The sequence below is a fragment of the Globicephala melas genome, chromosome 12 (assembly GCF_963455315.2).
Source record: "Globicephala melas chromosome 12, mGloMel1.2, whole genome shotgun sequence".
Classification (NCBI taxonomy): Eukaryota; Metazoa; Chordata; class Mammalia; order Artiodactyla; family Delphinidae; genus Globicephala; species Globicephala melas.
Genome location: NC_083325.1, coordinates 78,124,528 through 78,138,250, shown reverse-complemented (window position 1 = coordinate 78,138,250; position 13,723 = coordinate 78,124,528). Strand labels below are relative to the sequence as shown.

At 42.4% G+C, this 13,723-nt stretch overlaps 1 protein-coding gene across 1 annotated transcript in view; it reads right to left on the bottom strand.

Moving 5' to 3' along the window:
• Positions 1-4,644: 4,644 nt before the first annotated feature.
• Positions 4,645-13,723, bottom strand: part of CYRIA (CYFIP related Rac1 interactor A) — a 108,391-nt gene continuing 99,312 nt past the window's right edge. Inside the window, exons 11-12 of the mRNA XM_030858359.2 lie at positions 10,283-10,353; positions 4,645-7,973 (exon numbers count right to left, since the gene is read on the bottom strand). Coding sequence (XP_030714219.1) covers positions 7,910-7,973; positions 10,283-10,353 — 135 coding nt within the window. The 3' untranslated portion in view covers positions 4,645-7,909. The remainder of the gene's footprint in view (positions 7,974-10,282; positions 10,354-13,723) is intronic.

Genomic DNA, 13,723 nt, shown 5'->3' with positions numbered 1-13,723 from the left:
TTGTCACATTTTTATAATTAACATAATTTCACAGATGATAAAATTGAGGCACAAATAAAGTTGCCCAAGATTACACATTTAGTAAGTTAGGTGACCTGAATGAAAACCTAGGCTGCTGTTTGGACTTTGAGTACCTTCCCTCTCTTAAATCATGAACTGCTCTTCGATAGCTACTTCTTACAACATACACACACATGCACGTGTGCATACGTGTATATACAAACACGAACAGATAAATTATGTTTTTGTCTGGTCAAGGTAAAAAAAAAAGAAACACAAATTCAAAAATGTTAATTCTAAGGAAGTAGATGTAACCACAGGTAAAAAGAAAATAATAAAATAATCAATAATTTCTAAAAGGTTTTGCTATTTTTAAATGTGGCTAAAATGTACCATTTTCTATGAAAATGTAAACTACTTAAATCAAAAGAAATGTATAGGGCTTCCCAGGTGGCGCAGTGGTTGAGAGTCCGCCTGCCGATGCAGGGGACACGGGCTCGTGCCCTGGTCCGGGAAGATCCCACATGCCGCAGAGCGGCTGGGCCCGTGAGCCATAGCCGCTGAGCCTGCGCGTCTGGAGCCTGTGCTCCGCAACGGGAGAGGCCACAACAGTGAGAGGCCCACATACCGAAAAAAAAAAAAAGAAAAAAGAAATGTATAGACTACATGAACAAACCTCACAAATATGGAAAAATTCAACACTACTTACTGAGAATACCTGCCTAAAAATGTCAGTTGAGATGGTTTCTTAAGTGACTAGTGTTAGATCTTCAAATGGTACATAATTATTATTTTTTAAATTACAGAGTTGATTGAAAAACAAAGATTCTTTTAAAGAAGTCTCAGATGTGGATTACTATTTCTATGACATATTTGGGCAAGAAAAAAAATGAGACCTAAGCACAGCTGTTCACCACTAATCTCTCTGGTACCACCTAAATCTGAGAATGGTATAATGGAGATGGGAACATGGTAACATGCAGGAAAGAGTAACTAACTTCGTTTGGGTAAAGCATGGAAAGAGTCAAAGAAGAAGAGCCATTTGAGCAATGTCTTAAAGGATGAACAGGATTTCACAAGACAAGTTAGGGGAAGTAGAATTTCAGGCAGAAGGAACAATGTTATTAGCAATGTTATAAATATGAAGAAAATAGATGTTATATCAGAAAACTGTGAATGTTTTTTATAGCATGGAAAAATGGGATGCACGCTTGATAGAAGGTAAGTGAGATGGGAAAATTAAGTTGTTAGGTTTGATTAAGCAGCGTTTCTGCAGAATGCTAATGTCCATGAGAAATCATAGATGTTCTGTGAAATATGAATTCTGTAGACAAATACATTTAAGAATTGCTACATATCATATGCTCTAGCCTCCTGTGGAGATTTACAATGAATAAAAAATTCTAGTAGAAAAAAGAATAAGTAAATAAAATAATCTGTTTAACCTGTTTCACAGGTACTTGAAAATTGATTTTCTTTTCATGGAACACCAATTAACATCTCCGAGACTATAGTTCAGGGAACTTGCTAAAGGCAATAGTACGGCACAACATTGTCAAACATATGTCACAGAAAGATGTGTTAGCTGTATGCAGAATGGACTAGAGGAGGGAGAAAGGAGAGGCTGAGTGACCTTCTAAAGAAGAGATGGTAAAGCTTGGAGTAAATAAAGCAAAATGAACTGAGGAGAATTTGACAGATTTTGAGAGCTCTTTAAAAAGGATATTTGTTAGGTCTTAATAATCAGCTGGAGGAATAGGGGTAAAGAAGAGGAGAGATTTATTTTTATGAGTTTGAATTTTAAAATATTGTGAATATGAAAACGCAAGATGATATATGGGCCTTTCCAAAACTACTTCCTGCCCATCTTATGTGATATTCAGAAGTCCCAATACAAAGAAAAATGCTTTTCCAGCTACCGTGAAACTTTAATTTTATAAGGAACATATTGTCTTGATAACCAGCGTTCTAGAGACAAAGTTGAACCAACGAATAGGACTTATGGATTCCAGGGTACGTGGCGGTGGACGGTCAGGGCGACAGGCCTAGATTGCTGTCCAAGGTGCTGAATTGATTGGTCAAGTTATTGGAAATTGCTTCACTTGCGTTTCTGCCTCTGCCTCAAGGTCAACTCTCTGATGGAGTAGCAGCCTAGCACCAGACCAAGCAAAACTTCATCCAGCTAGCATGTCTGCCCTTGCCGGAACTAGCTGACTCTGACTTGTGGTCAAGACAACAGCTTGATTTCTCAGTTGGACTCCTGGCAGATCTGCTGCAAGCTGCAAACTCTCTGTGTCCACAGAGGCTAAAAATACCCTGACAGGTAGGTAAACATTTCCTCCACGAATGAAGTCGACCAGTCAGAGGAGCTGGTAGTTTGTGGCTGCGGATGGCTGTGAGCTGTAGAAATTAATTATCAGGGTCTCATTTCAGCACACTCAAGTGTCAGGACCCTGAAATTTTCTCTCTGCAAGCAGCTCCTATTGGCCACTGGCCTATGTTGATCTTGACACTCTGTAGGTCACATTTTCTGCCCACAGGAACTTACAACTCTAATGGACAAACCAAACACATGACTTAAAGTACTGTGCAGTGGCCTATATTTAACATCAAATACATTAAATGCATTAGGAGGCAAAAGTAGAGGATTAGCATGGACTGGGTTAGTTAGGTAAAGCTTCATGGAGGAAGTGGATCATCAAGTTTACTTGAAGCCCAAGTAAACTTCAGATAGACAGTGAGGAAGAGGGTGTGCGTTAAAGACAGCATCACGGGAGTGGAAATGCCCATGCAACATTTTGGAGACAGTAAATACTCACCTGGTTCAGCCTAGAGCTCCCTATCCTTTCATCCTCCCCACCCGTATTCACATGTAACACCACCACCTTTATAACTTCTCCCCATAGTGATAGCATTATTTCTATCACACAAAAGGAATAAAAAAATCCTTTCAAATCTATTGAAATTTGGAGGGAGATAATTTTATAGCCTCCTCCAAGTACTTTTGATATTTTCTAGAGACAAGCTTCTTCAAGGTGTAAGAAGCCTTTTAGAACTACCAGTCCTCGAGTCACATCATTGACAACTATAGCTCTTGGGTGGCTTAGGAATGTTAATAAAATATAGCTTCTGACTTGAGAAAAAGCCTGTTATGGGGCAAACAAGGACAATTTAAAATGAACAGAAAGTGCAGGCAGAGAGAAAGAGGAATCTGGAAATATGCAATTTGATAGTGAAAACTGGAAGATCTTGGAGAGAAAAGACTATTTTGAGAGTACAAGAACTTTCAGTCTAAAAGGCACTTTCTAAACTAAATTCTGGGACATCAGGCAAGGGAAGAGCTAGAGTAATAAAAACGCAGTCCCAGGAACCTGATGTGACCAGGGCAGAAAAATTCCCTTCTTTGGAGTTTGACCTGTGAGCTGGAGCAGACAGAATGGCCAAGACCTTTCTGTTTACTGCGTAAGAGGTACGTGTAGGATGTACTCAGTCAGGGGGGAGGTTACTAGTAGCAACCAGGATTTTGGTGTTGGATAGATTAATGTGCTTAATGAATATGACTAGTTTAAATCAATTAATCAACATTATACAGTATTATTTAATTGGTCATTTACATTGTGATGACTAATTATCCTACAGACCTTTCAAAGAGCAAACATCTAGAAATTGTCTGCTTGCTGCTAACTTAAAGCACGAAATCAGGGCTGACTACAGATTGCAAATATTCACCCGGTTTCAGGAATGTGCCATCTGAGCTCCTCTTCACCATCCTTCCAAGAGAACTCTGATTACAACCAAATTTCTGGTTGGTGTGAAGGATATTCAGTTCCTCACCAGCTGTGCTCCTCTTGACACACTTATGCTTACTCATTTCTTTTTCATGTCTTTTGACTCTCATCACTTATTTAATTAGGGTCTCTCTCTCCCCTTCTTCTCTCTCTCTCCTCTCTCTCTCAAAGGCCCCATTCATTTTCTTTCTTTCCAGCTTTTGTCCGTTTATACTTTGTGTCAATTTACAGAAAATTTACCATTCCTATTCATTTCCCTTTGTGTTTTGTATATGGTCTCATGGAAGGTCTCTACCGGGGACTCTAACCCACTGAGAGCACACACAATTAGGTCTCAGGTGATTAGCTTGAAAGGTTCAGGGATTAAAAGTAATGCTCTAGAAAAGTTTCAGTGTTTAATAGTTAAGAGAATAGCTTTAGAGTTTACGTTGCCTGAAAAATGAACTTTTGTGGAATAGGCTATTGCTAATTTTGCCAAATCCATAAAGTGCTACTGTACTCACGAGAAAAAATAAAAGAGCAAATAAATGCTCTTGTATTTCTTGGCATCCTTGAATAAGTAGGTCTCATGCAACTCTAGATATCAGTCACGTATCTCCGTATTTTATGCCTTTTTAAAAAAAATAATGGGGGTCTTTGCTGAAATGAATAAATACAGCTGGTACCAAGACTAGTTCATTTTGGGTATTTCAGATTTTGGGTATATGAAATAATTGAGGTATAGAGAGGTGAAGGGCAGCTGGTGTGATTTCCTGGTCCACAGAGCAGGTGTTCAGCAAACATCTATGTTTAGTAAGTATCTGTGATCATGTGCTTCCTACCCACTTAACCTTGAACATCATATAAAAGAGATGTATTTTTAAATATATGTACCAAACTTTAATTTTCATTTCACACTCAAAACTTCTGTACAAAAAGAGGCAAAGCAGGCAAAAAAAATTACAGGGACTTCAGCAAACAATATACAACAACTTTTAAACAGCTTTGTGTATGCAGCAGCCTTTATAGATGTAGTGGGGAAATTGGGTTCCAAAGTTTTTGTTTCTTGAAGATAAAATTCCAATGTTTATTATTAACATCTAGAAAAATTTGTATCTGTCTGGGATACAAGACTGAATGAGAAGTTTCTGATGTCTACTGCACCATTAGATTCCAAGATTGAGAGAGCTTCATTTTTCTTTTGAGAAAGCATGAAATTACTGTTATTTAAACGTGATGATGTATTAAAAACCTCAGTTTACCATTAATAACTGGATACAATGGTGACGGCTAGGAGCAAACACCGATGAAGCATGATATTAACTAATAGTTAAAGGATAGTATCCAGGATTCCCTTTCTGGTTGTTAATTAATACTCCAGCCCCAATGGGCCACCACAATTCAAAACATTCATTGTCACTTTGTTTTCCTAATGCCTAGTGGCACATAAAAGGTTTCCAAGAACAAAGTTATAATGCCAAAGTAGCAGTGCATCTGAGAAATGTAATTTTCACCTTGTTGCTTGCCCCAAAATAAATATCTGAGTAATGGAAAACACTTTTATTTGAAAACGACGAGACATGAAATATGAAATATAGTTAACATGGACATGGATACTGTGGCTAGCACTTTCCCCTGAACCACTCACAGGCTGTGGACACATGTGCATGCAGCACAAAAAGCTGTGATTTTTCAAAGATGTCTGATGCCTGGTGGACGGTCTGTTAAAAGAATTTGTCTCCCACAATAGCTCCGGAGTGGACCCAAGGCCCATCACCTGTTAGTGATCACAGACATTCAGTTAACCGTCCCCCTGATAGTCAGAGGCAATAGTTCAGGTCCTGGGCGTTTGCGAATCCACGTACTAGTGAATCTTGGCTTTGAAACAAGGTAGCTTGGCTAAATCGGGGCAGACCGGCAGCCTCTCCCCTATGTTTGGTCCCATTTGATAGAAAGTCTAATTAAAAATTATAAACGTGCTCAACTATTTACTCTGCAAGTCCTTTCCCCTCTCCAAGACTTCACCTCCTTCCCTGATATGGGAGGAAAGTAAACCCAGTGACGATAAACATTGAGTGCATCTATACCTCTAGTCTTGACAGTTGTTCCCCAAAGATAACATGCGCCTGCCAAGTAAAAGAACGTTTCTTAAGCTGAATATTTAATGAATTTGTTTACCCAGTGTTATCCTAATTGCTGGCTTCCTCTAGGGTTTTAGAATGCCTAGGTTTGGAAAGGTCTTGAAAGCCATCTAGTGCATTTCTGTTCTGATGAGAGGACCCTCATCCAAGCAGCTGTACTTGTTCACCTGGAAAAGCTCCAAGGAAAAGGGCCTTTCCTCTCCTTGTTGACTGACATTTAGATACAGGCTGGGTAATCTGTTCTGTCACTTGAATGGATTTCTTTGTGAAACATAAACAAAACCAAAGTGTGTCTCTCCTCTTCTTGGAGGACTCAAGGGAATGCCAGCTGGCCACCAAAGTCAGGAAAGTAATGGTGTGACAGCTCATTCCTTGGGACATTGTGAATGACACCAAACCCTGATATAACCAGACCCAACTTTGGGAGTTACCATTCCCTGGGCAACTCTTTCCTTCCATCAGAAATAGGCAAGCAATTATATGGTTCAGGCCGAGGGGTTATTTAAAAGCGTCCAGTACCACCCCCATAGTATGTATGCATAGGCCACGTGGTGAAAAAGAAAGGGCGTGGAGTCAGGAACGAGGCATCCTGGGTTCTAGTCCTACATGGGGGTGATCCTGTTAGACTTCATCCTCTGTCTCGTTTTTCCACTTGGAGACCAGAATAGAAGATCTCCAAGATTCCATTCTAAGCTCTGTCTGCAGACACAATGACCCTTGTCATACTGCTAAGCATCAAGACAAGGTGGGGTGATGCTTACTGGACTCTACTTACAAAGGAAGGATGTGAGAGTCAGTCTTTTTAGTGGCTCATAGTCTTGTAGGACTACTGGAGATTATCTGTTTTATTTGCCCATTTTATAGAGGAGGAAAGTGAGACACAGAGACCTTAAGTGAATTTCCCAAGATCACTCTGTGAATCAACAGGGCGAGGACTTAACCCAGGTACTCAAGCCAGAGTTTATACATTGCAACAAGCTAGCAGTTGGGTCATAAAGGAGCTGCCATTTAAATATTAGATAACCAGAAAACGAAAATCTCCCCTCTAAGTTCCTCTAGTTTTCTGGTAACTAATTAAGTGTCTAGGTCTCTGCTGCCACATGGATGGTCCCCAGAGGACGGGGCTCCTATTAGGAGGGGGTGTGTACGCAGTGCTCCACAGACAACAGGAATGTTAGCAACCTTACCCACAATTTTAGCCAGAGCTCCATTTCCCTGTCCCTGGAGACAGAAGGTTGAAGCAGAGAGATGACTGTCCTGTCGCCTGGGTGCCCTTCCTCCCCACCTGTGCCCCACTTCCACGACAGCCACCAACCCATCCACAACAGCACATCTATCTATCCTTGCTTCCCTCCCATGAACTGATGCAAACACACTGATTTTTCCTCTTGCAAAATGGAAAGGGAACATTAGGGGGTATAAATCAAAACAGGAAGAGAGTATGCTGATAAATAAAATACATGCAACAAAAAAGTTGCACGTGTGCTGCGCTGTCTGAGGAAAGAGAGGGGGTGCGCTGAATTCCAAACACTTGGCTTTGTGTCTCCACGTGCATTTGTCTTTTCTGGGATCCCTCTCTCTCTGTCAGGATAACAGCTGTGTTTCTTGTAGTTGAGCTGACCCAGGAAATCAAATACTTTGTGTTTCTATAACTATACTTCCCAGAGAGATTACACATCTAGAATTAAAACATGACCACAAGCTATTAGGAATTTCTGATTGTTAAAGGTGTAAGGAACTCCAGTAGCAAAGATCAATGTCTCCAAAATTTTCCTTTTGGAGAAGCGGTTTTCCTTTCAGCCATCGAAGATAAGGCTCTCCAGTCAATTTATGCTCTGCTGGGTTGAGTCCGTCGGGATACAAATTAAGGTCCATATATTTCAGGGACAAGAAGGAAACGGTTATGTAAATACACGAGTATTAACATCAATCTGTATTAAATTATGTAAACATATACATCTTCTGAGGTCAGTTCAAAGATCCTCTTCACTGAGCAAAGCTTTACTGAAGCATGGCTCGAATCTGTTTGGAAGTCGATTCATCATTCAAGTGTTTTGTAGTGAACCTGGATGGAGAGAAAATGATGGCCGTCAGTGTGTAAACAGCACTCTGAGAAAGCTTCGATCGTGACTCTCCAGCTCATCTTTACCTTGGGAGACTTAACTGATATTTAGAAATCAAACTTGGCATTGGTTCTTTAGACAAAGAGCCACACTTCAATGCCCAGAGCAGTCTCAGATTTAATATATATATATTTTTTGCGGTATGCGGGCCTCTCACTGTTGAGACCTCTCCCGTTGCGGAGCACAGGCTCCAGACGCGCAGGCTCAGCGGCCACGGCTCAACGGGCCCAGCCGCTCCGCGGCATGTGGGATCTTCCCGGACCGGGGCACGAACCTGTATCCCCTGCATCGGCAGGCGGACTCCCAACCACTGCGCCACCAGGGAAGCCCCAGATTTAACATTTGATCCTTCCTTCCAAAGGAGTTTTATGTTATGGTTATTAAACAAGTAGATCTTCCACCTAATCAAATAATTTCACGGAGGAGACACAAGCGATCTCATTTTCCAGGGAGGCAGACTTCACGTGCTTGAGCGCAGGATCTTGGCCATCTAGGCCACCCCCGCTGAGACACAAATATTAAAATATGGGTTTGCATATAACAACATTACCCAACACTTAAACTGTTAGGGTTTTCTACTTTTATGGGAATACTTGTCCTCCTTGCCACCACAAGGGGGCACGATGGCAGGTCCATATACTGAAGAAAAGTGGTGTAGTTTGTCTCCTCACATTAACTGGTGTAGATAGTTCATGAAAAGAAAGGAAAAGAGAAGTAACGTAATAAAATCCTGACCGCGTCCCAAGCACTCCATGGAAGTTTTCCACTCACACTAACTCTTTGTAGGACAGGTTATTGCCTCCATTTTACAGATGTGCAAACTGAGATTTGGAGACGTTAAAAGACCCATTCCAGATGACAAATACAACGATGTATGATTTGTAAACAGTTTGTGATTTCTGATTTGGATCCAGGTCTGCCTGCCTCAAAAACCTGTGTTCTTTGACTTCCTCACAGTGTCTACAAGAGACACCAAATGCCGAGGTTCAGATGGAACTCACAGCCTACCGCAGTGCCCTGCTCTCGAAGCTCTGCTTGACTGAATGATGCTGGAAAGCAAAACAAACAAACAGACAACAGAAGCCAAAGTCTTCTTACTGAGTGTGGAAAGCCAGCCTTTTGTGAAATGGGCACCAATGGAGAAAACCTCGGTTTACCCACAGAATCTGGAAGGCTCTTGGGTTAAAGCTACATCTCTTCTGAAATGATGACTTAGCAACTTCATGAAAAAGGATTAGCCTCAGTGTGTAATTATGCATTTCATGTGCATCTCAGTTTCTTCATTTATTAGATGGGGTAACAGATCTTATCACTCTGACTTGTGATGATTCAATGAGAGCAGGAAACATGTGTGTTGTACGTGCATAGAGGATCACTGCTCCATCTCACTTATACTTATTGAACATTGACTACACGCATGAAGTTGAGAGGAACTGAGGGAAATCAGTTGAATGGTGATGATGAATCATTCAGATGAATGAGACAGCAGGGACCATAAACTTTCCAGATTACAATCCCGAACTGTCATGATTCAGCAAACTCCTGTGGATACGTCACAGCTAAGAAACGAGAATACCTCCCCTGAAGTGGATTAAGCGCACGTGTCCTCGGGAAGAGAGCAGGTGCGCGGGCATGACGCGTTAGCAGCGAGGAGATGTCAGGAACACTCGCCAGCTACAAGGGCATCCAGACAGGGGACAGCAGGGTTCTCAGCTTTGGAGCTGCACGTACGACTCACCCAGGGACGTTCAGAGCAAACCGACACACACAAAATGGACGCCTGAGGCCCTAGCCCAGTGATTCGAACTCATTTGGCCTGGATTGGACCCTGAGCGTCAGTGTTTTCAAAAGCTACCCACATAATTCTCCTGTGCAGCCAGGGAACCACAGGTGCAGGGGGAAGTGAGACCGGGGAAGCTTCTTCTTCTGCAAGTCCCCACCAACCACAAAGCACTGTGGCTGGGAGTTAGGCCTTTGACCTGCGGGGTCACCCAGGCCTGGGTTTAGATCCTGGCTCAGCCATCTGCTGTGTGACTTTGGCCAAGTGAGTTGACTTCTCTAAATTTCAGTTTCTTCCATCTGTAAAAAGGGGATGATAAAAATGGGGCTGGCCTCAACAGGCAGTTGGGAAGATGACATGTATTAACAGATGCAAAGGGGTTAAGCCTGGCATTCTAGCCCTCGGACCCAAACAGCACCTACATTTGCAATGGTTCGGAAGGGTTGGCTGCCCCACAGGGCTGAGGCTCACCTGAGGGCGTTCAGCAGCCCCTCCACACTGTCTGGGGCCTGTTCCTTCAACACCTTTATACAGCCTTTCATCTAGAAGAAAGCACGAGAGTTTGTTAATACCCCAGTAATTCCATCGTAGTACCTGTCCATCACAACATCTGTTCATAATAATATCACATTATTTCTTCCCATAGAAATCAAACTCAGAAATGTCCAACACACCTTCCTACCCCCTCAGGCCAGTGAGGTGTTTCTCTGGGCTTCTAGAAGGTTCTGTGCCAGTTTTCTTATGATACTGCAATCGAACATTCTATGTGTCTGACTTCTGGGGACAGCGACCTGATTTTGATTTTCTTGTCTTGGACTCCACAGCCAAGGGGAGAGCTCCTCCTCTAGCCTGTGCTCAGTTGAGACTGACTGAATGAATTGCAAACCTGATCGTTTTATGTCATCTCTCTGCCCAGAATGCTTTTCCTCCTTCAGCTGTGTGACTGGTAAACTCAAGAACAAATTTTTTTTTTCTTTTTTTTTTTTTTCGAAGGAAGAATCTGGAAAGAACACCATCACTCATTTTAAGCTCAGACGTTCATGCACTGATTTGGGTATACTGTACTAAGGGCCTCTTTTATAAAGGTCACTTATAAAAATGTTCTTGTATGTTGCAAGTTTTTTCCTAAAGCCCTGATAAACGCTGTTGGATTGATGGGGGCAGCCAGAAGCCCAGGGTTGAGAATCATTTGGGGCCATGTTTAGGCTCATCCAGAAAGAATGTCGTGGTCGATCAGAGATGCTTGTCATAGGTGCAGGATGGGGTCAAGCTCAGAATGAAGAGATTTGGTCCCTCTCCCGAAAGAGCTCATAGTCTAGTGGGAGAAGAGAGACAAACAGCTCATTATCATCCTGTGATATGTGTTCTTGTAAAAAGTGCCCAAGGAGGAACGGGGCCATAGATGAGAGAAGAGGCAGAAGAGCAGTGGATACTCTTTGGGAATTTCGAGGTCTATTTCAGGCTGATGAAAGCCTTGAGTGTGAATAACAGGATGCAGCCAGAGGTGTAGTCAGGGCCAGATTCAATGTGGGTTTAACAGCATGTTCGGGAGTTGGGGGCCTTTACCTGTGGAAAACACCCGTGATAGGTGTTAAACAATCTAGTAATGTGATTCATACTGAAAGGGATCGGAGGAAGCACGACTGGAGATGCGAGGGCCAGTGGGAGCCCCTGAGGGGGAGGGTGTGAGAGCAGCAGTGGGTCAGGGCAAGACGGGAGGATGCATCTGAGGTCCAGGTCACAGGACGCGGTGATGGAGAAGGCGTGAAGGTGAAGAGGGAAGAAGACAGTTCCTAGGTTCTGAGGGACAGTTCCAGGTTTCTGGCTTTGAGACTGAGTTGGAGGAAGGTGAAATACCTGAGACAGGAACCCGGGAGGAGGAGAAGCAGGTCTGTGGGGGAAAGGATAACCTTTGATTTGAGGCCGGCCATGCCTCAGGTGTCCAAAGGAGGGGGTGTCTGGAATTCTGGGTGAGGCTTGGGCTGGGGACCACGGTTTAGGGGTGATTCTGTATTGGATCATTCCATACAAGTTTAAGGAAATCAGTTGAAAATGTCATGTCACTCCAGCCTGCTTTCCTGACACCCACGATTAGCATCAGTTCTCTAAATGATGCATAACCCTCTGGGCCTCGATGACTTTGCGCTGATGATTCCCTCCGCCTGGAGTACTCTTCCTTCTCCCTGTCCATTTGGTAAAAATCCTCAAGACCCACCTGAAACGTCACCCTCTGCCTCTGCCTCTATGCAGAATGAGTTTCTCTCTCACCTGGGTTTCTAGAACTCAGGACCTCCATTTTGGACTATAGAACACATTCTTTGTAAGTGCAGGTAACAGGATCTATTTCAATATTTGCTTTTTCACAGTTGATGCGGATACCCTAAGGATTTATAAAACAGTGCAAGTAGCTGCTGGCTTAGAAGCAGACTGGTATCTGGAAAGAAACCCTTATGTCATCAAAGAAAAATGGCCCATCACGTACACGTTGTGCTCCGTAAACCTGAAACTTTCCTAGAGACACATACAATCTTCTACGAAAAAACCTTCTTAGTGAGACATACGTGAACAAATGGATGTCATCAAGACTGGGTAGGGATAGATCTAATATTATATAACGTTTATAGCCTCAGCAGAAAGACTTAGTAAATAACAAGCAAGGACAAGCTTTTTAAAGGCTAGGGCTACAGGACATAATGGTACCCAGTGTATTTTTAATTACTGACTCTGTGACAAGTTAACAAAAGACTGTGGTAAATGAGAATGTCCTATGAGTACTAGGTAATCAATTCAATCCATATTCAAATGATATTCACGGGTTATTAACAGAGCTATTTATACTTAATCTATAGCATAAAAACGTTAAAGCCTCACATAGAATACAGTAAAAATATTTATTGGTATGAAAAGACTTCCATAATATACTGTTATGCAAATTAAATATGTTTTAAAATAGAAATTAAGGCAGGGGGCTAATCTGTTAAGTACACACACAAACATCTATATAAGATGAAGGGACATATATATGTGACACACATATTGACGGTGGTCATCTGTCCATGGTGAGGTTACCACTGATAAATGTAATTTTCTGTGTTTTGGGTTCGTTTGTTTTTTCTGGCTGCCCCGTGCAGCGTGCGGGGTCTTAGTTCCCTGACCAGGGATCGAACCCGCTCCCCCTGCAGTAGAAGCATGGAGTCTTAACCACTGGGGCACCAGGGAAGTCCCAATTTTCTGTATTTTGATTTCCTGTATTTTCCCAATATATAAGTTATATAAGTATTTATTTTCTTGATAAATAGAAATAATTACGTTAAAAATAATGAAGACTCTCTGAAGAACCATGGCTAGCTATGCTAGGGAGCCAGAACCTCAAAATGAGTACTCCAAGTTGCATTATTAATGGATACATTTTCTTGCAATCTTTAGATTCACGGCCCCTCTGGGCACACGGACCTTTGTCTGCACAGAACTAGAGCATCAGAGATGCTGTTCTGTATGGATGAACGAGCATAGAGTGCGCACGCCCCGACTGAGCCGCGTCAGAATCAGTCGGTACCAAGAGGTCCTATTCCGTACTGAAAAGGCTTTAAATTAATACAGGGATACGCTACTGGGTGTCACTGCAGGCAAACACTGGGCTGAGAGGAGCCTGTTTTATCCCACAATCAACAGGAAATCACCTGCACACCACAATCATTTGTTTTCCAATCATATCCATTCATTCAGCAAAAGCTATATGGAGTATCTATTGAGCGCCGTGCTGTATGTACCGAGGACACCGGCATTGAAGCAGACATTAGGTATACAGATCTTGGTCTCTGCCCTTGTCAACAAACTCAGAGTCCATGAGGGAGTCAGAAAACCCAAAATGGTAGGCGCTCTGGGCCCGGAGGAGAAGCAAGGCTCTGCTCC